The following is a 27,072-nucleotide window of genomic DNA, read 5'->3' as shown; positions in this document are numbered from 1 at the left end:
GCTCAAAACAGCAATTTTTGATCACCTTAATCCGACTAAAGTCATAACTGAACTAAACAGAAATGGAATAAGACGTGGAGTATGCATATATTAGAGGCATTGTTGGAGTAAACACCACAAACAAACTATTACCGTCATGTAGGACTTTTCACCATATTTTCCGACAAAATCCACGCACACGGATGTCAGTTAAGTCATGCATGCTGCTGCTTTGATTCAGAAGGGCACTTTTTTGTCAGACGGCTCAGCGGTCAGGTATACATCCGCGCTAAAATAATATCAAGATGAAAGTCATCATAGCTTGCGTAGAATAGACCCAGATCCCAACCATACATTAAGAATAGATTAACGGCGATATTTTTTTTTAATCGAGCAATAAGAGTCTGGTGTTAATGCAGCACGTTAACCCCGATAAAGGCCTACTACTAGTATTTTTATATTCTGGGTAAGTTGTAAGACTAAAAGAAACATTTGTCCAATCAAAATATTCAGGCTGAACATAATGATAGTAAACCTATCTGTCAACAAATGTAAATTGTCTGCAGTTTGCATTTCCCCATGTCCACATGGGTTTTTCCCCAAAACTAAAGACATGCAATATTTAAATTGAAAAAAGTGTGCGGGTGTTTCCCAGCCCAGAGGGTTGTACTAGCAGTGGTGGGTTGTGGTTGGCAAAAACCCTGCAAAAACCCTGTTTTGGATCTTTATTTTTTGGTTGCTTTTCCTGGTTGATGTCCAATGTAAAATGTAGGTCTCAGTGCAAGCAAATTACCACTCTACCAATCTTAAAAAGGTCAAACAACATGACACCCAATTTGAGTAAACAAGACATGTTTATTATTTAAACTATCACTTAAATAAAAAAGTGCATAGAAAATAAACATGATTAGAAATTTCCTTTTTACAGTTATGTACAATTTTTTTCCTCATTATACATTCATCTTTAAGTAGTTTGTGGTTGAATATTTTAGATCAACAAATTTTCCTTCATTTTTGTGTAAAATGGTAGAACACTGATGGGGCAACTTGGAGAGAAAACAAAACAAAAACTAAAACCTTAAAACTGTCAGTATCAACATCAACATGATCTCACGAAGCTACAGGGGAAAGGAAGTGTCGGTAAGACAAAGGAAAACTTGCATCCTCCAAGAGGAACAAATTTAAAATCTCTCCCTCTCAAAACCTCCCTCAAGTACCTCCGATGGTCCGCAACTCAATTCTGTACAAAGTGAACCATGTAAAAACTCCAAAAAACAGTGAGCGCCATCACCTGCTCTCAGAAGATTTACCTCAGTGTACATCTAGAGATGTTTGCAGAAATAAATAAATAGAATGGTCACCATTACTCGTTACAGAACATCACATAAGAAAAAAGTACAACTTAAGTTCCAACAGGAGAGAGGTATAGGTGACAAGGCTGCGTTTAGGCAAGGACATTTTTTCCTGATGTCCACAAACTGTTAAAAATGTACAGAGTAAAATAAAGCCGACTACACCATCGAAAGCAAACAAAATACCAATGCTCAAAAAGTTTACAACCACATTTTACATGAACTCGTTTCATAATATAAATAGCGCTCCTTTCCGGATAAAAACAAACCAAACTGTAAAACCGAGAAAAGAAGAAAAAAACGAAACACAAACTGCGACGCTCCGTTGAAGGAACATACACAGGCACAGGAAAACTGGTACTTGATCTTGATATTAAAATGATGCACAAGTTAGTTACTCTAAAGTTTATCTGTAACACAAAACCATTATAGATTATACACTGAACATTGCAATTATTAACCATTATGAAGCTGCTGTTTGCTACTGTAACTAAGTTTGTCTGTCCATTCCGTATATTGTGTAGATATTGAAGTACAAGTTACTATTCATACACGTTTAGTTCATATATATATATATATATAGAGAGAGAGAGAGAGAGATTCATGTATATTGTGTATACATATAGACTGTTGATAATTACAGAAGAAGTTGTGGTGTGGAAGAGTAAAGTCCAGGAAAACGACAGAGCGTGTCTGTTCTGAAACACTGACCGAGCACTGTTACACCAGTTTATGGAGCATCTGAAGTTGTATTGATGTCTGTACAGGAGTCTATTACAAAGCCCTTAGGATTAGTAACTGCATTACAAAAAAAATATATTAATAAAATAAAAATCTTATTTCGTTAGACTGAGCAATAGTTTCTGTAGAACCCTGCAAAGATTGCCATTGCTGTATAATCCTCCTAGCATACGAAATAAAAAGCTGTCCTGCATCTTCCCAGCCTTTCATGTTGGAAAATAAACTCATGAAACAATCAAAACAACAATAACAACAACAACAACAACAACAACAAAAAAGCTATTCTAGAATACATTCAACGACGGCCTAGCTGCAGAGTTCAGCACGTCCCTGTTCCACAGGGCCAGAGGAAAGTTGGGCGAGACCCCCAAGTATCCCTGAAAAAGATGGCGAAACCGCATCAATACAAACGGGTATACAAATATGAGGCAGCAGCCATCGAATGTTCAACGTGAGGCAACGTACAGAACTCTGACCTTCAGTGCCATAGTCAAAAGTCAAATGCTGGGAATAGGTCAAAATTATTGCAGCCTAAATACAGGGGGGTCTGCAGTGGCCGAGGAAAACAAAATACAATTGTATTAGAGTTACGAGGCAATGAGCAAAAAGAACTGGCCTTAAAAGTGGCTCGCTCAAAAAAGCCACGCTTGCACAAAGCAGCTTCATCTAGAGGTATGTACAGATCCCAAGCCATCCTGCAATACCCACATACTCATGCTACAGCATCCCTTATCTAAAATAAAACCAATTCGAAGAGGAATCTGTTCGTTTGTGCCCTAGCTAAACAGCTTTGAACATCTGGAGCTCCTCAGCTGACGGTCCAATTAACAGAAACGCACAACAGTTACATAGAAGGCACCAAACTTTTGATCTGAAAGATGGAAGAACAATCCACAGAACATCCGTAATAAAGCCACGTCTGCCTCAGCCTTATTCAACCAGGGTTCCAACGAAAAAGGGGGCCGACATTTAAAAGAGAAAGAAGAGATGATACAAGCAAATAATGTGCATTGACTGAATGGGCTGGCTGGAACAATCCATGCAGTGCCAAGGCAACATGTGTTGAAGAAGACTGGGAAGAAGACTGATCTTCAGTGCACAAGACCGTGAGGAAACCAGAGCCCTCTCCTCCTCCATACATATAGTGCTTTAGAAGTAGTTTTAGCCTATGTGGCGATTCTTTGCAGTACATCAATCTTTAAGAAAATATTTTGATATAACAAAATATATGGAATAAACTTTGGGACTCGTCAGTTGCTAGAATGCAAGACGGGGATTTCATGCATCCAAATAAAATAGGGGGCCTTTTAGGAGAAGGTGGGCTGTTCTTGCATGTGATTTTAAGGCTGGCACTAAGAAAGAAGAGACCGATCTCACACCTCGAACATCCGAACTCCGGTTTGAAATGATATTTGATGTCCATGCATGACCTGGGTTGGCAACGAGAGCCTCTGGTGGACCGCACTCTGTGGGAACCGCTTCAGTCTTTGGAATAGAAACGAACCATTTGGGCTACAAAAAATAAAAATCAACTAAAAACAAGGAGACAGCGAGCACTAGAAAATGTCTGGACAAAGCATTAGTGTTGTAAATCTATCATTTCCTACAAAAATGTTGACAAAATAAATACAATGTTTTATTAAAAATATAAATACCATCGTTAAGTGCTATTCACCAATGAGTGCTTTTTAGTCATTTGTATAGAAAAATATACATATTATTTACATATTCCAATTATAGTTCCGCCGGCAACATTAGAAAGAACAAAAATAGTCAACAACATTAGAATTCGTACACAACTCTGGGCCTAGGGAGAGAAAAATAGCTCCCATTTGTTGAGACACAATAAATAAACTAGACAATATTTGGACTAAAATCAAATTAATTAAACAACATTTCATAAAAACATGCAAATTATACTTTTTTTTTTTTGCAATACAACGCAATTAAGCTACTTTCTCTCTGAATTACTATAAAAAATGGATAGGAAATAAAAGCATGTTACTCCCCCCCCAAATCTTAGAAATTGCTCTGGTCCATTGGTTGTCAGTCCACCAGGATCTCAACCCAGCCAGCTTCTACATCTCATAAGCCCTATGCTGGTTTACTCTTCGAAACACATCTCTTTCTACCACTGACAAAAAGAACATTAACCGACAATCTATTCCTGGGACCACTGCTCCCCCTAGTGTTTCCCCTAATCACCTTTCCTACGAGACAATATTTACAGTGTCTTCCATACAGAGAATCAGGCCAGCTTGGCAAGGATGACCATGGATGCTCTGAAGGCTTCAATGTACATTCAAAAAGGGAAAGATGTCTAAACAGCTCAGGCTAAAAAAAGGATTATGTATCGTCAATCTAAAAACATTAAATCTTTCCCTTCCGAAATTGCACTTTGGTGTAGAATGGAACGATGTGGCAATTTTTCAGTAATTTGTCACACTCAGTAAGTAAGGGCAGGCCAGACTCGACTTATTACAAATTTAAAACTATTCACAATATCCTTCTTATAAAAACAAAATGGTCAAATAAAAGATCACATACAAAAACGTTAAGAATGAAGGGGCACTAATCTCTTAAATTGCACATTACTAAAAGGGACATAAGGGCAATCTTCTCCATTGTGACTCCGCTCGAATGTCTTTTTCTAAAAATCAAACAACTTAAGAGGCACAATACCATTAACCTTCTGATAACCTGAGCCTGCTTCAGTAAAAAACAAAACATTTAAAAATGTCTCTTCCCTGGCAAGTGTACACTCTTGATAGCGCTTCACAGATAATATTAGATTGTGAATTTGCTTTCAATTGAGGAACTTGCGACACTTCTTTGCCCCGCAGTTGCAAGGCAGCTTATTGCCTGGTTCTTCGATGGGAAACTTGTAATCATACGTGAGCTCCTCGCCTTTATAGATCTTGCGTGTGGCAAAAATGACAATGTGCTTCTGACCGTCGACATTGACTACACGAGAGTAGCAGTTGGGCTCACATGAGTGGTTAATGAAACGGGCTGAGTTGCCGTGAATGGTAGCATCCACCACCTCATAGTCATCGATTCGAAACATGTAGCAGCCAATGCCCTGAGTATTAAAGAAAAGAAATATTAAATACATAAGTAACACTGATGATTTCATTTTGTTTTCAAACTGCATTTGTGAGCCATCAAGAATTCTACCTTGTCATCATAGTACTTCTCCCGCTTGTCAGTGAGGACAGAACGAATTACATTGCCAGAATACTCGATTACCATTTCTCCGGGCTCAATGTTCTTCCTGCAGAACAAACCTCTGCCATGTATGGCTGATCTGTGAATAAACATAAGTTTGAATGTAACAAAGCAGCATGTTTGTATTCTGTCCTCAATCCAACCTTTCTTTTTCATTTTAAAAAGAAAGTGTAAATACCTATAGACACCCACAGCGTCCCTGGATGCTTTCTTCAACTGCCTGAACTTCTCAGGCAGTGGCAAGTCTGTGCTGGTGGCCCGTCTGTATATATATATATATATATAAAAAAGGCAAACCAGGAATTATGATGCTTTAAAAGGGTTTCTGAGGTTAAGTTTATAAAACAGGTAACAGCAAGTTGACTCACCGAGCAGACTTCTGTTGCATCTCCTCCTCATCTTCCTCCTGAGGGTTGTATACAGGAGGCTGACGGTGTTTGGATGCCAGGAAATTAAACATGTCCAAAACTGATTTCCTTAAAAATAACACATTTGAAACAGATCAAGGTTAGTCAACATGCAAAACAATTAGAATTATTAACCTTTCCAAATCGACTCTTGGCCATGGCAAGTACCTGTGGTACACTTCAGCACGGGCAGATCCATGAGGGTTCACAGGAAGATTTTCTGTCTCCTCAGGCTTGTGGAAGCGAAACCTGTAGTTCCGGCAATGCCTGGCTCCATAAAGCTGCTCCAGCAGAAAAACTACAGCATCATGAACCACACCCAGCATCTTCAACCCATTTACTCCTAAAAGAAAAAGACAACAAAAAATAAATGTGCACAAATATACAAATATTTAAAAGAAACATACACTCCAATATGCACTTACCATCGAAAGAAAGTGCCTTGAGCCTAGCATTGGACCGAGCTTCTTGCACTTTATCTGTCAGGGACTTCCAGGCCTCTGAAACAAACAGGAATTGCAAATAGGAGGTTTGAGGTTGAGGAAAATAGAACTAGAGTTTGGAACAACTGTACTATATTATCTAGATCTTGCTTACCCTCAATACTCTCACAACGAATCTGAAATCCGTCATCACTGCAGATTTCAAATATGAGGCCTTTCTTGGGCTTGTGGTCCAGACAGGAATCTCTCCCACTGTCCCTCTGATCAGGTGTATCCACTGAAAATGCTTTATTTCCTGTCCCATCACCCTTACTTGGTGGTCCTGCAAAGAATTAGAGGAAAAAATATATAACTACTATGACCAATGTAAAGAGAAATGGGTTGACAAAACTGCTATTGTACACACCTGCAGTACTTGGTTTCTCATCAACAGCATCTACGGTTTTACGTTTCAGAGCAGAAGAATTGGCTGTCATAGTGGTAGAATCCCTATAAACAGGAAAAAGATTTAATTAGGTCAGATACAACTCATTACATAAGGAATTAAAAATTGACTTTTCTTATAGTTTACCTCTTCTTTGAACCGGTTTCATTAGACTGTCCTGTATCCATTGGCTCAGGTGACGACAGTTCCTGGTCCCTATAATATACATACATTTATATATAATGTGCCTAAACTTATTCTAATTGCAAATAAACAATTTGTTTTAGATAATATCAGGCTCTTACCCTTTAATATATGATAATTGGATTGCAGATGTGTCAACAGTTGGTGTATCTGAATGAAGTCCTTTGTGTTTCTTTCCACTGCTCTTATCTGGACTTGGACGAGGTCTTTTGGCCTTATGTTTCCCTTTCCCAAACGCTACTGAGCTTGCTCCAGCAGGTAATTTTGAAGCTTGGTGCTGATGTTGTGGCCGAGAGATGGGAGAGGTTCGTGAGCTCTGAGTGAGGACGCTAACAACATGACCTTTGTTAAGTTCTTGAGAGATAGGATTAGGGGCAAGAGCCACTTGACCAGCTGAGCTGACATTTGGGTCAAGGGTCTTATCCGCCAGAACTCGACTGACTGCATGTTGGAGATGGACGGTTGCCTCATTCTCCACCTGCTGGTTGACAGGCACAGTTATGCTTTGGTTTGGTGGAAAAACACAGATGCTACTGGCAATGGACGTCTGGGCAGGATTTGTAAGATGAGACATCATTGGGGTTCCTGGATGAAGAACCATTGGTTGCTCTGAAAGGTTCAGGTTGTGAGGGTTGGCTTTGATAAGGAGGTTACTTAAAGGTCCTGTGAGCTCAGTTGAGCTAATGAGGCCTGGGGCACTTAGAGATACAGAGCTGCCTCCCAAAAAGTTTCCAGGTGCACTGGAAGGGACTGACACCACATTTAAAACAGACTGACTCGTGTTGAGACCCGACACAGTGCACGGGAGCAGGTGAGTTGAGGAATCATGTCCCAGTATGCCAGGCTGAGTTGTGGTTGAGATGGGCATGGGCTGTGGGAGGATAGTAGGCTCCAAGTACACCACTCCTTGCTTTGGCCGTTTTATGATGTTTGGAATTTTTCGATGCGGTGTGGCAGTTATAGTCCCCAGTTCCATCAGGCCTGTCTGAGCAGGGATGCCTGCTGCAATCGGTGAAGGTGACAAATTAATGAGGGTCATATTGGGTCCAACATCAGAAGGAGCAAGAGTGGGCTGGGTTTTTGGACGAGCCTGTTTCTTGCTCTTAGGACTCTGAAGACGGGAAATTAGGCGCTTCTTGCCATGACCAGAGGGAATCATGGATGGAGCTGGGGTGATAGTTGAAGCACTAGATACCATGGCAACATTAGGGGCATGATCATGCCTATGTCCTGCTTCTGTTACACCAATCTGGGGATCATGGGAGGTAACTCCTATGAGCAGGCCGGATGTGGTGCTGGGAATGACTGGCTGGAAGCCTGTCTGAGTGGTGCCTGTGAATGCATGGATTTGTGGATGATGAGATACAGGCACTAAACTTTTACTGCCAGCAGGAAAAATGGACTGAGATGTGGAGATGCCACCACTGAGTCCTGTCAAGACAGGGGCATTAGGATTCATGACACCATTAGGAACGGTTTGCAATACATAAAGTGGCTGCAGATGTTGGTTTAGCACAATCAATTTCTCTGGGCCAGGCTTCAACTGAGAGGCAGTAGCTTGAACAGCAGAACTTGTAATTGGAACCGGACCTGAGCTGACAGTGGTTGCAGGAATGAACTTCTGATTCTGGAGAGGCAAGGTGGGTGAGCTGGGAAGAACTGGCGTGCTAGTAGTTCTAGTCAAATCTTGGTTCCCGGTCTCTCCCACAGGTGTTACTCCAGGGCTTGTGATATGGTCACCATCAACACGTGGAGGAACGAAGTGTTCAGGAGTCATGTGTTCTTCTGGAACCTGGGAATCATCACATCCTTCCTGTGGGCTCTTGCTGGATACAGTGGACCCCGTTCTTGTTTTCTTTTTGCTTTTCCCAACTTCTGACTCTTCCGTAGCCAGAGACAACATGGTGCGTTCAGAGGTCTCTGAGATCAGTGGCCCATGATTTTGATTACTTACAGTGGGACTTCGAGTTGTAAGCACAGAGAGGTCAGAGGGCAGCTCAAGAGGAAGACCGTATGACTCTTCTACAGCAATGGTAGTGCTCACCCCAGATTCGCCAGATTCAGCATTGGCCAGAGGCTGAGTAAAGTCTTCAAAAAGCATGTCCTTTCTTTGGTTAACATCCACCCCATAACTCTCATCTAAAGAGAATTGTTCAGCAGAAGGAGCTTCTGCCTGCTGTCCCAAAGCCTGCATTGAAGGGGTATTGAGCACAAACTCCATAATATCAGAGGGTAAGATGTTACCACAGTCATCACTGTTGTTGTTATCAGAGTCAGACTTGAGCAGATCTGTGGTGAGTGATAATTGAGTTTCAAGTGGGTCTTGTCCTTGTGTTTTCACACTTCCTAATGGAAGACAGTTATCCTTCTGATTTTTTCGACTGTCACGGCTGTTACTACTTGTGGTATTTACTGCCTCCTTCCCTGAGTCAACGTTTGATTTCTCTGTCCTACTTTCTCTACCTTTCCTTTTTGTTGAACCTTTTTGTGTGGACGAAGTAGTAGCAGCAGTGGTTGTGCTACTGGTGCTTATACTAATGTCACTCTCTGAGCCATCATCCACACCATCCAGCTGACCAATTTGTTGCAGCTCCAAGTTTTTGGTTGCTGTTGAAACTTCATCACTGTCATCATCATGGTCCTTTGCCTGGTCCCTCAAGAACCTGTGGATCTGTGAACCTCTTCCCAAACACTGATCAATACCAGCAATAGATGGAAGACCAGGGCTAGGGTTTATTATAGTGCGTGTAAAGTTGTAATAGTAAGTATCCCTATTGGAGCCAATTCCTCCTTCTTCATCCTCTCCGCTGTCTGCTGAAGAAGATGTGCTCATATCATCTGCTCCATCAACCTGTCCTTCAGCTGAACGCTTGCTGCTCCCAGTCCGCTTCTTCATAGAGAGTTCACCACTTCTGTAAAAGGGTATATCTTCCTCACCATATGATCGAACACCATAGAATGGAGTTAACCCAAAAAACATGTTAGATCGAGCACGGGCACTCCTCCTTGGGTATCTGCGTTTTGCTGAACCTGCTGAACCATCACTATCCTCCTCATGGTGCTTATCAACACTGCCTTCATCCTCTAAATTATTGTCCTCCCCATCATCAGCACACTGGTGGTCCATGAGGTGCTCTTCAGAATCATCCGGGTGGATGTGGCTGTCTGATTCAGAGCTCTCTGAACTTGCAGATGGGGAAAAAACCATAGCTCGAGATGACCTTCTTTGGGGGCCCTGATTGCTAGGGGTAACAGAAGTGTATGATTGTGTGTTAGGTGATATGTTGACTGCTTTAGTTCCGTTTGGATCCATTTTCTGAGACATTAAAGACAACCTTTCGGTGTGTTTCTTTCCCACTAGAGAAACTTCCTTACTTGACTTAGGGTGCACTTGTGGTGGTCGAATACTTCTCTCTGTCCCTGCTTTCAGTTGAATAGCATCCATGGCTGAAGTATGCTTTTTCTCAAAGCTAAATCTCTCTTTGGACTTTAATGGCTTCTCCACTTCCTTCTGATCAAATTTATTAACTTCCACAGTGCCAGACCCTGTGTTGCTGCTCAGTGCTGTGGCTTTATTGCTAATGTTGTGAGGTGGTGGAACCTGACCTTGTGTTTTGACACTGCTGCTTTTAGAGTTGCTGTTGAGCACTGCATTTCGGTTTTGATGAGTCTCTTTTCTTTCTTTTGAAACATCCCTGCTGACATTAATTTTGACTTTGGAGTGTTTTTCTTTGGTGCTAGAGGTCCCGTGACTACTAGTGATACCAGCACTTGCCTGGAAGCCACGCTTTATGTCTTCCTCTGCCAACTTGGCACCAGATGACCAGAGAGGTTTCATTGCTACCACTGCAGCTGGGCCGGACGCAAAGTCATGAAACTTCCTATTCCCACTTTTACTGTAAATTCGTTGCGGAGAGCCTGTCTTTACGGTGTCTTTTAATGCAGCCATTGATGTCATATTTCCTTCCTTGTTTGGATTAGCTTTGTCTTTTGGAAGCATGGCAAGTGGATGATTGGACATAAAAGTGGCTCCAGCTGGCAGGTCATTATCTTTTGTTGCTTGCTTCCCTTTCTCATTTTTTAAACCACCACTTGCTCTCTGATGTCCTGTCAATACTGCAGTTCCAAGAGGTGGAGATGCCTGACTTACACTAGCTGGTAGCGATGACTTCAAACTCTCACCATCAGACTGCTTTTTGGTTGCTTTTTTACTACCATCTACTCTTTCAGTGAAACCAAAACTGAGTCGACGCTGTGCTCCACTGTTTATTAAATTTGATTCTCGACTGAAAGATCTCTCTCCAGATGATGCCCTTCCTTTATCTGTGTCCCTGGTTACAGATTCTTTAGAGGTTGAAGACATGAAAGAGGCAGATGAATTGCCTGTTTGGCTAGATACTGTACCTCCCCATGGAGGGGAGGAAACCTTTTGCCTAGGTTGTTGAGCAGAGATGGAGGAAGTGCTGTGTCGACGAGATCCAATGCTTCGAAGACTAGAGCTCAGCAGAGGGTCTCCAACAGTCACAATCTCATGGCCTGTGTTATTAAAACCATCTATGAAGGGAAAAAATATTTCATTAACATTTTCAAAAGGTTTCATAAAATTAGAAGTAACACGAAATATAAGCATTTACAGTATATTACTCCTACCTGGTGAGGGAAGTGGTCTGGTTGAAGGAGAACGATGGCATGGTGGGAAGCTGGGGTGCCTGTTCCTAAAATAAACCCGTTGTGGTTTTGGTGTGGAAGGCACATTTGATGGTTTTGCGGTATCTATGGGTCCAGGCAAAGAGGTGTCCACTGCTAAAAGGTTAAGCAATGATCAGACTTTAAAATGGCAAAAAAATCTAAATAAGGACAATGAAACATGGTAACATGCTTACCTGAAACAGGTGGAGGACTATGGACAACTGTGTGGTTCTCCTCTTGAGCTGCTATGTTCTTATTCATAGTTTCACTCAAAGGAGGCCTACACACTAATATTCTACATTTATAAACACATCGCTTGCGGGCATCTAGAGTGCTCCAGTAGACCCTTGAGCATCTGTGTAAATGCATCATTTGGTCAATTAATTTTATTTCTATTTGTATTTATTAAAATGCAACAATACAATTTCAAAGACTTACTGGTATCCCACAGGAAATAGCTTCCTCTCACAGTCTGACAGTTCAGTTAACATACCAAGACAGTCAATGGTCATAGATCCTGTATAAAAAAAAAGTGACATTTAACTTTTCTGCAGTGTGATTTCTTTATCATAGACAAGCACACTGCAACAACATACTGACCTATCACCATGTGGATGTTATCTGGTTCAAGCCTATTAACAAATTTTCTTCTCAGACGGATTCCCTCAAAGTCCACAAGAACCCTCCGAGTTACTTCAAAATTAGACTCTGGCACCACCTTTAAAAAAAATGATTATACATTAATAATAATAATAATAATAATAATAATAATTCACAACAAATACGTAATTCTTGGTACACAACTTGCTTACTGATATATGCATGCATCACTCCTTACCTCGCCCTTTACAAGATCTCTGTGATGCTGACAGTATACCTTCTTGTCCTCTAAAAAGGCACACTGCTGCTGACGTGCACACATGAAATGGTAGTTGTTGGTACAGGAGGTCATACAACAACTCACAGTGGCTCCAGGTTTGTGACAATTCTCACATTGCTGAGAAAACAAAGCATTATGCAGTCTGTTTGTGGGCAAGGAAAGATGTATTGCCAATGGTCTTCTTATAAAATAACAAAAATAAGTAGATTAATGTATATTATTGGGATGAAAAAACACGACACATAGTGCGTACCAGCTGTTTGCCTCTGCTGACAGCCATATGGACATTTTTCAGAGCACCATCAATATCCTCATAAACCTCTGCTGACCACAGGGCACAGTTCACATGCGCCCACTCATTATGGCCAATATACAGCAGTCTCCCACAATCCTAAAGAACACATTACCAACCAATGTCTTACAAAACTGAAATCCAGTATAATTATAAATCCAAGTTTACATGCTAATGTATTCTTTTTGATGGGTGATTACTCACATTTGTTTTCTCATCTCCATAATTCAGACAAAGTGCACACTGTCTGTTGTCACCAACACCAGGAGGAGGGGGAATAACAGGGTTGTCTTCAAGGCTGTGGTCTAAACACAAAAGAAATGAGAATATTATAAGTAAACTCTTCTTACACATATTGTATCATACCAGTAGTTTTTAAACTATGAATAAGACTTTCTAACCATGGATAAGCATCGGTGGAGGAGGGGGTGGTGTGGGGGCCATCAGAGAGATAAGTTCTCCAGGGGCTTTAGGATGGGGAGCCGGGATGATCTTTTTCATGTGCACGGGCTGCCCAGCCTTGGCTATCTCCTCTCTCTCTTGGCACTGGGCATAGTTGTGATCCAAAGAAGGTGGCAGAACAGCATTGGGAAGCAGTCCACTACTGCAACGATATAACACTGCCTTGTTAGCCATGTCTTTGTTACACAACATGAGTACATGAATACCTAACATATTGAGACATTTGTGTGTATACAAATCTATTCAACCGTTTTTATTGAGATCATACAGAAAAAAAATTTGCTATTGTGGCATTTTACAATGAGGTTGAATTAGTTAATGTTACTGTTTTTATAATAAATAAACAAATAATTAATAATACATTTTTTACAGTATTTAACCATATTTGTTAAGGTTAAAGAAGTTGTTCGTTATTAGATCAAGTTAACTCACGGTAAATAAACTAAAATTAACAATCACACATTTGGATATTTAATAATGCATTAGTAAATGTTGAACTATGAATAACAAGTCATGTACTAGTATTGTTCATTCTTAGTTCAGTGAAGTAAATATCAAGTGTCAACATCCCACTCTCCCTCGTGAAGCCAATACGGCAGTAACTGAAACTACAATTCATCGACACGTCTTTGGGAGCTGGCTGTAGGATCTCCAGAGGTTCACTGACTGCAATGCTAAATTGGCCAATTTTACAGCTGATAAAAACATGTTTACAGCCTGGTACCTAAGATGGTTTTGGTGCATATAGCTAATATTACCCTTCATGACAATTGTGAGGGGGTGAATTTTTTAATAACAAATCTATTTCGTTTTTATTAAGTTATATTAAGTGTGCATAGTTAAGGGCGTGGTCACTTGAGTGACAGCTAGGTCTTGCTGGTCACTGCCACGTCACCTCAGCTGATTCCGGCTGATTTGCCGCTGAACTCGGCATATACATTGTATTTTTGTTTGTTTTATATGGCTTTACACAGTCAATTGCCTTTTGGAATTATTTTATTATTTAGGAATTATTAATATTCCTAAAATTATCAGATAATATGGCATGCTGTGTGCACTTAATTGTGCTCAAAAATCATTCAAGTTGCCTCCATTTCCCAGGTGAGAGAAATTATATACTTATACCATCTCTATTAATGTATTTGTTTTATTTAAGATCATTTATAATTTTCTTTAGAACGGTAATGCACTCTAGAATCTGAAAGATTGATTAGCTGTAGGCTCTAGAACAATCTGAAATGTTGCTATACAGTGTTATGCCTGGATTTCATAAATAGCCTTGCATTTACTAACACAGACTATATTTGAAGTATTCGAAAATAATTCATGTTTTCCTGCGGCAGAAAAACATCATAAGAACAATGCTTAGAGGCTCAATGTTTTACAACAGTGTTTTTAAATGACTAAACACTTTATTGATATAGTACACGACAAAGCACCTGTGGCCAGAACACAAACGAAAAGAAGTTTCAAAAAAGCAAATATTTAATTGGAAGCGTAATTGGAATTGGAACTGTCATTTTCAATCAATTCTATGCCTTATTCTATGCTGAATAAGAGCAAAAATATGTTTCATATAATAATCCTACTAACCCCAAACTTTCAGCATTAGTGTAGGTTTTACAAAAATGGAAGGAAAATATGCATAATAAAATCTAATGACCAAAAGAGTTTTAATTAAACAGACTAAAAGCTGAATAATAATTTTAAAAGGAAGGTATGAGCAGGGATGCAAAGATTAACAGATTTTTCTATTAACCGCACTTTAATTGGTCACGGTTAATTAATCGTAAAGGCTTCTTAACACCGCATTTCTGCTTGGAACAAAACTGCTGCAACTAAACAGTTATGCCAACTGTACACTAGTTTAAAGTTCCAAGCTAGTACACCGAGGCTAATACCCACACACACTGGATTAACTATGGCTGAGACTATTAACTAAGGGCTGTTCACATGTCGCGTGTTTTGTGGGAGCAATTTCATCATTTCTTTTCTTGTGCTCATATTGGGAGTGCCGTGCACGTGGCACACTTTCCAGGCACCCCTTGTTAAAAGAATGGTGCGAGCGCACCGTGAGTCACGTGACAAGAACTGACCGATCAGCTTCATACGTTGTATGGAATACAGACATTTCTACGCCAAAGAGAAAAAAAATACTAAATGAAAATACCAAACAAGCTCATAATATAGTTAATCTAAATGCCTTAGCCTTTGACTACATTTGTTCTCTTTAAAAGGTAAATGCTTAGCTAATATGATGCTTAGATTAACATTAAACAAATACTATTTTTATTCTTGTTTTATTTATTTATTCATTGTTCTGTTATTAATTTTCAGTGTAAAACTATTACTTCTGTTTAAATGCCAAAAACTTTTTTCACTTATTGTTAAGTCAAAAGAGAGAAATGGACTCGTTTGTCCAAAATGGATAACAATAACACTTTAAAATATAAGGAGTTTTCATGTGATTTTCTAAACTAGTATTGTTCTGAAATTAATCAGTGCATAATAATCATGGTAACAGTGAAACCATGATTATTCCTCAGGCTATAATCATACAACCAAAATTTCAAATCGTTGCATCCCTAGGTATGAACATTGTTTTCTTTCTTTAGGAGGCAATCTTCAAATGTCAGACTTGCATACACACACACACAAAAAACTTTGCACTGCTCTTAATAATTCATAGTAACAAATGAAGTATACAAACAAGCAAACCAAATGCCAACCACAAGACTTGTCAAAGCACCCCATGTGAAATGTGACACTGCCTGTCGACCTCAAACAATGGAACTAGACCATACAGGCTGCATTCCCTATGGAAAGGTGATATTTCTGCTCTACCAGAGAGCAAAGAATAGATAGATAGTCCGCGGTGAGTTTGCTCTCGATGCTCAAACACAACCTTGACTTATCCAACTGTTTACCTTTAAACAACGTATATTTCAAGAGTTCCCACTTAGACATGCTTAGCATTTATAGCAGGTTTGGCATGCTGTCCTGGGAGAGAACCCTGAGCTCGGAGATATTTAAGCCCAAGGCTCCCGCCCGGTCAAATAAGCATATCTGGAGAGCCGAGATCAGGTAGGTCTCGAGAGCTCCCCCTTGGAAGATGGGGGAAAAGGAGGAGATGGGGTGGAAGGGGGGATTCTTCCAAAACGAAGATATAGCAGTAGGGAGAAAACGATCCATTTATTGTAAACTAGGATCACTCTGATTGGATTATTACTGATTACAGATGAGCAGCCAGTCATGCTCAATCATATCACGTGCTCCTGTTGAAATTAGTTTATGAAACTTCACTTGTGTGAACATAGCACTGAAAAAAAAAAATCTTCTTTGATCAAATCAATTTTAAGGTTGAAATTAAAACAGCAAACTAACTAAAACAAAATATACACTCACTTGGAAGAAGCTTTGCTTGTCTCCCAAAATTTGGACTCCTTCACCTTGTACCATGGAAAAATCCGCTCCATTTGCTGTAACAAATAAAAGCGTCAAGTGTCATTAGACACAACGCAGGACTTCGAGACAATTCCTAATTGTCAGAACTGTGTGTCCACCAGCTTTTCCTCACCCGAATAAAAAAGGACTTGAGCATGCTATTGGCTTTCCTGCTCTCTAGCTGACCTCCATCTGAATTGAAGGCTGTCTGGATGATTTTCACAATGTCATCACTGAACTCCAGCTGAAAAAAAGGAACAGAAAATGACACCTGGGCTCTCACATGTGACCGTTGCCTGAACCCTGCTGAAGTGGAGGCTCAAAAGTCAGCAGATAATCTTTCGCAGAAGAATAAAAACATAAAAGCTACCTTTCTGATTTCACAAAGGAGATACCCAAAAACTTACCACAGATTTATAGCATCCAGAATCCATTTTCTTCTCCACAGACTCCAAATCGAGCGGCGAATCGTTTGGTGGAGAGACCTCCGTTAACACAGGGGGATCAGGGCCCTCTGGGGAACGTCGTGAGGGAAGGCTCTCTTCGGTCTCTGGGTTGAGCTCAGGTGGCTTCATAACAGCCTGAAACAATTGGCGATGTTAAGGTATTTAGTGGAAATAAAGCTGTGGGGAACTGAGACTGGAGATGGTAACTCACCTGTCTATAGCGGAGCAGGTGTGTGGATGTGCGGGAGTTGAACAAGGCGGTGAGAACTTGCCGCATGGACCTCTGAATTTCTTTCTCTAACACAGTGCGCCACTCAGCAGGATGGGACTCAGTGCAGTTTGTGCAAGTGTAGACCACATTCTCAGGCAGGTTAGACATGAGCTCACACATGTCATCTACATATAAAAAAAGAAAAGATTGCTATTATAACATAGCATCAACAACACTAGAATGTTACCATATGCACTTTACAATTAATGGCCCAGTTAGAACTTATCACACCTTAAGGATAGTTCACAAAAAAATCTAATTCTGTCTTCATTTACTCTCCTTTCACTTATTCCAAATCTGTTTGAGTTTCTTTCTTCTGTTGAACACAAATGAAGATATTCTGAAGAATGTTGGAAAGAAGCAACCATTGACTTCCATAATAGGCACAAAAAAATACTGGATGGATGGATGTCAATGGCTGCTGGTTTCCAGCATGCTTCAGAAAATCTTCAATTGTGATGACAAAATCATTAAAAAAATTAGAACCACTTGTGTCAGAGTAAATTGTCATTTTTGGGTGAACTTGTTAACTAAAGGCCTGCACTACTGTTTTAAAGAAGTATTTTCAAGTCTGCATCAGTGTTAATTTCATTGACAAAAAAAATTTCTGCATAACATACACAATTTATACACACACACACACACATATATATGTGTATATATATATATGTATATATATATATATGTATATGTATATATATATATATATATATATATATATATATATATATATATATATGTATGTATATATGTATATATATATATGTATATGTATGTATATATATATATATATGTATATATATATATATGTATATATATATATATATATATATATATATATATATATATATATATATATATGTATATATATATATATATATATATATATATATATATGTATATATATATATATATATATATATATATATATATATATATGTATATATATATATATATATATATATATATATATATATATATATATATATATATATATATATATATATATTGATCTGAGAAAGAAGTCGGCCCCGAAGTGAAAAAGAAAAACTACTTTTTTCAGGACGTCATTCATCGATGTTATTATTTCTTACATCTGTCGGGATGTAATGATACTGTTGTGCCATAATGTGCGCTTATCAGGGAGTCGCATTTAACATGCGAGATAACAAAACTGCCTTAAAGTGAAGCCCGTTTTTATTTCTTATGTACATTTTCGCTTTAGAATTCCTCTTTCAGAGTAAACAGAGCCATGGTACATTTTAGTGCACATTTACAAGATAACACATTATTATTTACCAGTCATATGGCATTACCCTCCTTATTTAATCAGTGCTATAGCTGAGCACCTCATTTCACCAAAACTACAGTAAAAAATAAATAAAGCAGTACTTAGAGAAATGTTTTCTATTTTGACATATTTTACAGCAATTATTCCTGTCATGGCAAAGCTGAATTTTTAGCAGCCACTGCTCCATTTTTCAGTGTCACGTGATCTCTAAGAAACCATACTCATTTGCTGAATTTGGGCCCCAAGAACAGTCTCTTTCTTTAGATTTTAATGGATTTATTTAAAAAGTAACATTAGGCAAAATCATAAATCCCTTTATTTGTCAGTTTTATACTGCTTGACTGAATAATATATAGAGAGAGCATATTTGTTGGAACAGTGCTGTAATCCAAATAAACCATTTTTTTAAGTTAAATGTAATTGTGCCTTGTTATGGCACTTGACACATAAGAGATGCAAAACAATTTGATAATTCACCTGTTAAGCTTTCACATTTGGCATGGATCCAGCGGTCACACTTTTTGCACTTCATCATTTTGCTGTCACAGTCATCATCATCATAGCCCTTATTACAAAGTGGGCAGAAGTTGCCTGGGAGGGGGAAAAACATTTATTCAATTCAATTCAATTCAATTCACCTTTATTTGTATAGCGCTTTTACAATGTAGATTGTGTCAAAGCAGCTTCACATAAAAGGTCATAGTAAATTGGAACAGTGTAGTTTTTATTACATTGTTTAATGACAAGGCATACAATAAACATTCAAGATGAATAGAACTGACCTTTAGTTAAACGTTTGGCACAGTCATGACACAACGAGAAATCATGTGACCACTGGGCATCCCAGGCCTTCCCTGGTTTGGTGGCTCCACAACTCTTACAGCGCACACACTTGGTGCAAACCTGTGGCAGAAGAAAAAATAATTATGGGAGAACGCTGCCACAGATGTTACAGACATCTAAAATTTAGAGCATTCAAGTACCCAGACTCTCTTCTTCTTGGTGGGTCTGGTAGGATGGTTGGGTTCCAGGCACTCAGGGTGATAGCTGTTTCGGCACTTGTCACACTCCAGTAACTGCTAAATGATGATGGAAAAAAATAACATTTATAATTTTGTTTCCATCTTGGTACTAAGCATTTGTCATTTCTGAAGGGCTTTTAGAAAGAAATAAGCTAAAACTTGGAAGTTGCTAAGTAGGTTTTTAAATAAACAAAAGAAAACGATAATTCCAGATTGCTGACAAGAATTTGCCTTTCGTACGGTGTTATTTTTCTCTAGCACATCACAAAGGAGGACATTCATAATTCTTGATCCAAGCCAACTTATGCTTTGAATATTACTCTTTTCTATTTATCTTTAAATTATTAAGGCAGAATGCGTCACATCCTTTTGGATGTGGTCACGGCTTAGCCAAATCATCATGTGAAATACAACTTTAGGAATAATTACGTAATCTCTCCCATGAAAAAACTGCTTACTGCAGAGGTCTAAAAATTCCATTAAATCTGGTGGTTTTAAAAACTTTCCCCTCTCCATTCCAACACTGTCTTCTTTTACAATCAATTATGTATGTCTTTTTTGGAAGTATTTTACTACTCTTATGTTCTCTAAAATACTAAATCAGTGTCTATGACAGCCTTGAACACTTAAGTTTTAAAATGTGAAAATACCTGCTATGGAGTTCCTTGTCTAGAAATGCATCTATTAGTCTAAATTTCTTTAAAAATAAATAAATAAAAAATAGACGTTTTGAGAAGTTCAGATGGATAATCCTCTTAGTCCCCTCTAAATTTTTTCTAAAATGAGCATTTTTCTCAGTCTCATGAGTTTATTTTCAGTTGTTTCACTTTAAAATGCAATGAAAAGAACCAATTCAACACCCTAATGCCGAGTTCAGACTGCAAGATTTTCAAAGTAGTCTTGTCACAGATGTTCACACTGCATGACTATCTGGGGTAGCGTTTTGTCGCTGCTTTGTTTACACTGTAAGATGGATCGGCGAAGGGGTTTCACACTGCATGACTTTACAATAAGAAGAATCGCCAACAACTTTGTCTCGTTCCGCAAACTACGTCTCTCACGTAGGCCACTTAAGTTTATCTTTTGTAATAAACTACATAATGAGAAAGTAGCTTTTAGTGGGGTAGAAAATGTCCTTATTTTGCTCACCTGGCTTTTGAAGGGAATTAGCAATTTCTCTTAAACATTTCTTTCTTTTTCGACCTGGTTGTGGTATTTCTCAGATGACACATCAAACAGACATGGGTCCACCTGCCAACTTTCCACTAGTTTTTCGTCCATTTCTTGGGTCCAATTAGACTGAAAAGAAGCCCGGAACTTCTCCCCCAACCTCCCGCTGGCCTACAGATACCTACACTAGTAGATGCTGCTCTCTCATTGGTTGAAAATCATTATTTTCAATCAGAACACATTTCACACAGAATGATTTTGAATCGCTGACAGCTCCAGATGTTTAGCATGCCAGTCAAAATTGGGGCTAAAATCATGTAGTCTGAACTCGGCATAAATGTAAATAACTGTACCTACACAGGGGAGCCTGAGAAAAACGCTTGTTTTAGAGGAAACTTTCAGATGGCTCTTGGAGTCTTTTACATCAGAATTCTTCATATATCTTACTTTGGTTTTCTGATATTTCCGCCCACAGACATGGCAAAAGCGGCATCGGCGGCAACACCAGTTTTCCCACTGTTCGTCATGAGGCCGCTCTGCCTCCCCCAAGCAGAAGAGATGGAAGGGTTCACAGCACACCTGGCAGAAAACAAACTAAACACAACACGGCATAAGAACACATCCCATCATTTTTGTGCCTTCAATTCTTCTCCTTCAACAAAAGATGACCCACCTCTACATTACCGCTGCTGGCACAAAGAAAGCACACCACCCGTGGGGTGATTGGCACAGAGGTGAGAATGCTGAGCCCACCCATCTCCCACACATTCTCAATGTCATAGTCCTCCTTGAAATCCACTCTGATTCGATGCACTCCATCGTAGGGCGCTTTCTGCTTGGCGGTGCCCCCAGTCGAAGGAGTGCTCTGGGAGTTTAAAGTACTGCTGTCAGGTTTGGGTAGCTGTTTCTCCTGTAAACAATGATATTTACATTACACATATTGCAGAGCATTTTGCAGATGCTTTTATCTAAAGTGACTGGCAATGTATTCAAGGTACATTGGATCAGTATGTGCATCCACCGGGAATTAAACCAGCGGCATCACTTGTGCTTTGAGTCACGGAAATATCAGCATCACTAAGAATATCAACCCCTATTTGGAATCAATATACAACACTAGTGCTTATAAACAAAATTTATGACAACAATAATCAAGTGGCTGCGAAATCTGCTTACCTTTTCTTTTGGTTTAGGCTTGAGTGGTTGAACGCATCGAGTGGTCTGTTTCTTAAGCTTTGCTTCAGGTGCTAAAATATGACATGACCATAAAACAAAAGAATTAATGGCATGTTAAAGTCAGGGGTGTCCAATTCTGCTTCTGGAAGACCATCTTCCTTCGGACACACCAGCCTGGAACTAGAGCTAAACCAAAGAGCAGAAAGGTGGTCTTCTAGGAGCCTAAATGTAAATGTTTACAAGAATAAATATCTTTACCTGTGTCTGTGGCAGAGCTGGGTTGACTTTGTTGTTGAGATTTCTTCTTGGGCTCAGTGGACTGGGACTTTGTAAGACCTTCCTTTTTTGCTGGCATTTGGCATGGCTGCTGCAAGGATTGCTGGGACTGTGCTGGTGGGGAGGATGGGGCAGCATGGAGGGAGGTTGGTGAAGAACTGGGTTGCTGCTTCCGTTCCTTTTTACAAGCTGAGCTCAAAGAAGTCAGTGAATGCTTGTGGTCGTCAGGAGGACTAGAGAGGAGAGGGTCCTTTGGGGAGGAAGCTGGTGAGGATGGTGATGAAGGTTGTGTCTGCTTTTGTTTGTCATCTCCCTGTGCTGGTGGCGGAGTTTCACTTTTCTTACGGGGAGGTTCATCCTTTGGAGGGACCGGCTTGGGGCTTGCTTCAGAACACTGGGATTTGTGGTGCAATTCCTTTTTTTCAGACAATTTATTCCTCCTCCTGTCTTTTTTACCTGTAGTTGACAGAAACAAACAATAATTTGAAATTTAAGTGCATCTCTGATTTATAAACAAAGCATTTTTAGGAAACTGACCTTTTGCTTGCTTCTGAAGAAACTTTGATGGCATCCACTGCAAGTTCTGACACTTCCGTACTCTGTGATGACACAAGCAAAAAAGGTTTCAGGGCGATTACACTTTTAAGATATAAGAATTCTGAAACCCACAATAAAAAAAAGATTGAGCTTACTTGCAACATTGTTTTTTAATATTGCGTCCCCCAAATTTCGGCTTATCCAGGCAGTTGGTGCACACCCCACAGTCATTTGGGACTTGGCAGCCTGGACACTGCCCGCAGCGTCGAGAGCGCCGGCCCTTTCTGGGTGGGGCCTCATGGACTGTCTTCTGCCTTGTTACTGGCTTAATAGGAGGCGTGGGTGGCTCCGCCTCCTCTGATCCCGCCACTGATGATTTGTCTATTCAAGAACATCATTAAAAACTACTTCATAACAACAATACTTTTGTAAACAATATCAAACTAGTTTCTAAGATCTTTTCTTACCATCATTTCCCATGGAAGACAAGATCTTTTCTCTCTCCTCCCATGGCAAGGCACTAAGGGTAGGCATATCATCTGGGAACACGGCGCGGTTGCGACCCAGAGCTACAGCTGCACGACGACACACATGCTTAATTCGTGGACCACGGACTGAAGTCTCAGAGGAGTCACTTTCTTGTCCCTGCACAAGACAAATAAAAATTAACTTTGCTGCATTTAGAAACCTGGAAATGCAAGATAACAACAAAGCAAAAGGTGACAACAAAAGAGAGGACATACCGGTAATTTGGGTTGATCACCAGGTTGTAACTCTCGCTTCTCTATCTTATTGAGCTGGGCTTTAGCTTTTTTCAGCAGTCTTACAACACGTCTGTCTGTAACAGGCTGTTTCTCAGCACGATCTAATATGGAGTCTATGGATGTGGTTGTGGGGGGTTTCCCCATCTGACCTGCTTGGGTAAGAGCACTCAATTTCTCTTTGTCCTTTTCCCTCTCTACTCCCTCTGATTCAGAACTCTTCTCTGAAGGTCTGCCTTTTTTAGTCAGCCGACCCTTGGATGACAACGACCCAACAGGCTGAACTGCTGCAGAGTCACTTGGAGAGGCCTCTGCACAGTCAACTGTGACTGACTTTTTTCGGCCAGGTGTCCTTTTTTGGGTGAGCGATTCCTCAATGGCCTCTAAACCAAAGAAACTTGATGTAGAACTGGGGGAAGCTTCTGATGGAAGGCTTTTCCCTCTTTTATCCCAATCTCTTCTTCCATCTCTTTTGTTTTCCTTTTCACGTTCCCTGCTCTTTTCCATCTCCCGGTCCTTTTCCTTTGTACCTGTGTCTCTGGTAGCAGAGACACTGCGTTCCCTTCCTGCTTTTCCAGTACCCCCACCTGATGCTTGAGGACTTGGTGTAAAAAGAGGGAAGAGCTGAGAAGATGAAGCAGAATTCCCACTCACACTGAGAGCCCCTGCTGCTCGCCGCCCATCTGAAACTCCATGGCTTGTAAGACCAATGGAGCCTGAGGGGAAGCCACTGAAAGATGCTTGAGTTAAGGCACTGGCAGCAAGTGGACTGACTGCAACTCCAGGTAATGGACTGGAATTTCCAGTTACATTTATGGGGACAGAACTGCTAATAATCGATTGTTCAGAAGACTTCCCAATTGGAACGCCTGACTGACTGCTCCTGGTAATCATAGAGTGTGAAGGTGACCGGGGTTGTCCACGAGAATACCTTGACCCCTTTTTCTTTTTGTTTGATGTTGGTGAGACTTGTAGAGGAGACAGAGAGCCAGGGCTACTCCCTGAGGAGGATGGGAGGGTTACTGACTCAAAGATGCGTGAATGAGCTGGACTTGGAGTGAAGAAAGGAGGGCGTAGTAGAGGGGTGCGCTTTTGGAGTGGTGTTTCAAACCGTGATGAGGAATGCTGGTGGTGATTGTGGTGAGGATGATGATGCAGGGGGGAGAAAAGTCTGGTACCCGTCCCAGCTGCACTACCAGGTGCTGGGAAGCCTCCTGAAGTGACACCACCTCCACCTGTCCCTGGAGGCAGGAGTCCCACATCCTCAGCAGTCAGTGGAGGAGGTCGAAAGTTGTCAAAAGTGGGTTTGCGGATAAGACCCTCTTTTGCATACTTGGCAGAGGAGAAGTACTTATTTTCAGCACATGACAAAGATGTCCAGCGGAAAGTAGGCTCTCGTAGTATCGAGCGACGTTTGTCATGAGAACTGGAGAGGATTGAAGGAGTAGGCAGAAAAGGGGCAATGGAGTGTGACATCATCCAAGGTGAATGGGAGTGATGTTCAGCTGCATTGGATGAAGCTGTCTGAGGAGGCTGAGGAGGGCTAAGAAGAGGAGGTGGTGGTGGGGAAGATGACGATGATGCAGTGGAAGAGGCTTGTTGAGATCCAGCTTGTGAAACTCCTGTGGCTGGGCTGATAATGGTCTGTTTCCTTCCAATAATTAGGTTGCCCCTACCACGTGCTACTACAGCACCTCGTCTATGACTCTGACCTCTGCGACCCCGTCTGCTGTGCTCCAAAACTATATGGTCTGGCTCTGGCTCGGATGTTGGTGATGGTGGGTGAGAGGCATGGTGCATACTGGCCTCCGTCTCTCCTTGAGAGGCAGGGGAATGATCAGCCTCTTCTGAGAGGGCTTGCGTACCCTCAGAGGCTTGGGAATCACAGGAGGAATCATCAAGACTAGGGCTAGTAGAGCGAGATGACTCACCAGAAGAGAGCTGAGAGGAATGCTGCGAAACAGCACTGGAGCCACAGGATGCCGCACTGCTACTGAAGCGTCCATTGCTAGTGCTATTGTTGCAGCTGCTATTAAGTAGACTAGCTGCAATGGCAGTAGTGCTGCCAGTTGCGACAGGAGGTGGTGGAGGAGGGAGAGACTCAATCGCAGACCCTGACCCGGGTGTGGCAGTGGTTCCACTTGTAGAAGGAGCTGTGGAAACGAGAGCTGGGGAGGATGATGTTGCAGGTTGAGGTGCTGGGGCAGACAGTGCTGATTCTAATCGAGCAATTTTCATGTGTGGTGGTGGAGTGCTGAAACTGCCCTCATCTTCGATAAATCGCTTTGGAGTCTTGATAATGCGCAAGGACACTGTGCTCACAACAGGCATGATAAACTGTCTAATGTTTGTTAATTGTGTTCGCCTCCTGTGCTTCCCAGCCTCAAGACCCGCTTTTCCTTGGGTGCCAACAGAATCTTTTTCCAAAAGTTTTTTCTTCTGGGCCCCCTTTTTGGCCCTCTGTAGTAGCTGCTTTGCAATTGTGGCATCAGTGCGTTTAGAGGGAGGGACAACCCGCACAGGTTTGATATGGCGAGGGCTCTGACGTAACCCTAAAGGTCTGCCAACTTTAGTTGGGGTCAATGGGTCAGCTGCTGTAGGGGAGTCTTGGGAATCTGAGAGAGTGTGTTCACCAGCAGGATGAGAAGCCCTGAGCTCGTGTGGAGTGCGAGCACCCAAATCTTGTGACCGACGAACCCTAAAGGCCTTTTTCTTAGCAGTTCCAGGTGCTGTTGTGGATGTCTCCTGGGCCATGGATGCTTTTGCAGCTTGAGCAGCAGCAGCAGCCTCAGCTTTGAGGCGCTCTGCAGAAGGTGGTCTGCCTCGCTTCCGTCTTGGCTTACCAGGAACAGGGACTGTTTTCCTCACAATGGCCTTCAGCTTAGACTTCAGTGGACTCAGTTTGACTTCCCGCAGTCTTTTCAGTTTGGTCACCTTGGACTCCCGGCTGACTTTGTGAAGCTTAGCCTCAGATCCCTGATGGTGCCCAGACCCAAGTGAAGTTTGCTTTTTCTCCTTGTTTTCATCCTCCACACCTTCCTTGCTGTGTACAGGACTGGAGCTGCACTCCTGTGTGACCTCCCTACCCTCTTCAGGCAGCGCATGGCCGCTGTGTTGCCAGGTCCTCTGGCTGACAGAAGCAGGAGGGCGACCTCTTTTTTTTTCTCTAGTGCCAGGAGGCCTCCCTGGTTGTCGCTTTAACTTCTCTGTAGGTGATGTGGCAACAGGCAAAGGGGCCGTTTCAGTATCAGTGCCAACCCTCTGCACAGCCGGAGTCCTAGGAGGACGTCCTCTGGGCTTCTTGTCTGGTGTGATAGAACCTGACAGATAGAGAAAGCACTCCATTAACAAACTCTACATTTCTTCCCAGTTAACCAAATAAGGGCCTCTTTAAAATTATAACAAAGATTTAGAGAATTTTTTTTACCTATTGACGTTCTTCCAGGGCTATGTAGTCTTCTGTTGTCACTAACTGTGGTAAAGCCTCCAAATTCCTCCTAAAAATAAGAAAAATTATGAAATTAACCAAATGACCCCTGGTTCGGTGTCAATTTTTTATTCAACCCACAGATATTTG

General features: G+C 41.0%; 1 protein-coding gene across 2 annotated transcripts in view; it reads right to left on the bottom strand.

Moving 5' to 3' along the window:
• Positions 1–814: 814 nt before the first annotated feature.
• kmt2a (lysine (K)-specific methyltransferase 2A) overlaps positions 815–27,072 on the bottom strand; it is a 39,539-nt gene continuing 13,281 nt past the window's right edge. Inside the window, exons 2-35 of one of the 2 annotated variants that reach the window (XM_056473309.1) lie at positions 26,923–26,992; positions 23,478–26,815; positions 23,202–23,379; positions 22,890–23,115; positions 22,735–22,796; positions 22,180–22,653; positions 21,922–21,992; positions 21,419–21,655; positions 21,193–21,339; positions 19,537–19,632; positions 19,336–19,456; positions 19,031–19,144; positions 17,203–17,387; positions 16,953–17,126; positions 16,679–16,789; positions 16,507–16,580; positions 13,041–13,243; positions 12,844–12,944; positions 12,601–12,738; positions 12,306–12,464; positions 12,068–12,185; positions 11,906–11,984; positions 11,662–11,822; positions 11,429–11,581; positions 6,880–11,332; positions 6,722–6,790; positions 6,557–6,639; positions 6,305–6,472; positions 6,133–6,207; positions 5,876–6,050; positions 5,669–5,776; positions 5,479–5,562; positions 5,250–5,379; positions 815–5,154 (exon numbers count right to left, since the gene is read on the bottom strand). In XM_056473309.1, the coding sequence (XP_056329284.1) occupies positions 4,879–5,154; positions 5,250–5,379; positions 5,479–5,562; positions 5,669–5,776; positions 5,876–6,050; positions 6,133–6,207; positions 6,305–6,472; positions 6,557–6,639; positions 6,722–6,790; positions 6,880–11,332; positions 11,429–11,581; positions 11,662–11,822; positions 11,906–11,984; positions 12,068–12,185; positions 12,306–12,464; positions 12,601–12,738; positions 12,844–12,944; positions 13,041–13,243; positions 16,507–16,580; positions 16,679–16,789; positions 16,953–17,126; positions 17,203–17,387; positions 19,031–19,144; positions 19,336–19,456; positions 19,537–19,632; positions 21,193–21,339; positions 21,419–21,655; positions 21,922–21,992; positions 22,180–22,653; positions 22,735–22,796; positions 22,890–23,115; positions 23,202–23,379; positions 23,478–26,815; positions 26,923–26,992 (12,411 nt within the window). In that variant the 3' untranslated portion in view covers positions 815–4,878. The remainder of the gene's footprint in view (positions 5,155–5,249; positions 5,380–5,478; positions 5,563–5,668; positions 5,777–5,875; positions 6,051–6,132; positions 6,208–6,304; positions 6,473–6,556; positions 6,640–6,721; positions 6,791–6,879; positions 11,333–11,428; positions 11,582–11,661; positions 11,823–11,905; positions 11,985–12,067; positions 12,186–12,305; positions 12,465–12,600; positions 12,739–12,843; positions 12,945–13,040; positions 13,244–16,506; positions 16,581–16,678; positions 16,790–16,952; positions 17,127–17,202; positions 17,388–19,030; positions 19,145–19,335; positions 19,457–19,536; positions 19,633–21,192; positions 21,340–21,418; positions 21,656–21,921; positions 21,993–22,179; positions 22,654–22,734; positions 22,797–22,889; positions 23,116–23,201; positions 23,380–23,477; positions 26,816–26,922; positions 26,993–27,072) is intronic. The other variant, XM_056473310.1, reaches the window with a different exon arrangement.

This window comes from Danio aesculapii, chromosome 15 (assembly GCF_903798145.1).
Source record: "Danio aesculapii chromosome 15, fDanAes4.1, whole genome shotgun sequence".
NCBI classification, from domain to species: Eukaryota; Metazoa; Chordata; class Actinopteri; order Cypriniformes; family Danionidae; genus Danio; species Danio aesculapii.
The sequence above is the reverse complement of the archived record's forward strand: the minus strand, read 5'-3'. Positions and strand labels throughout refer to the sequence as shown.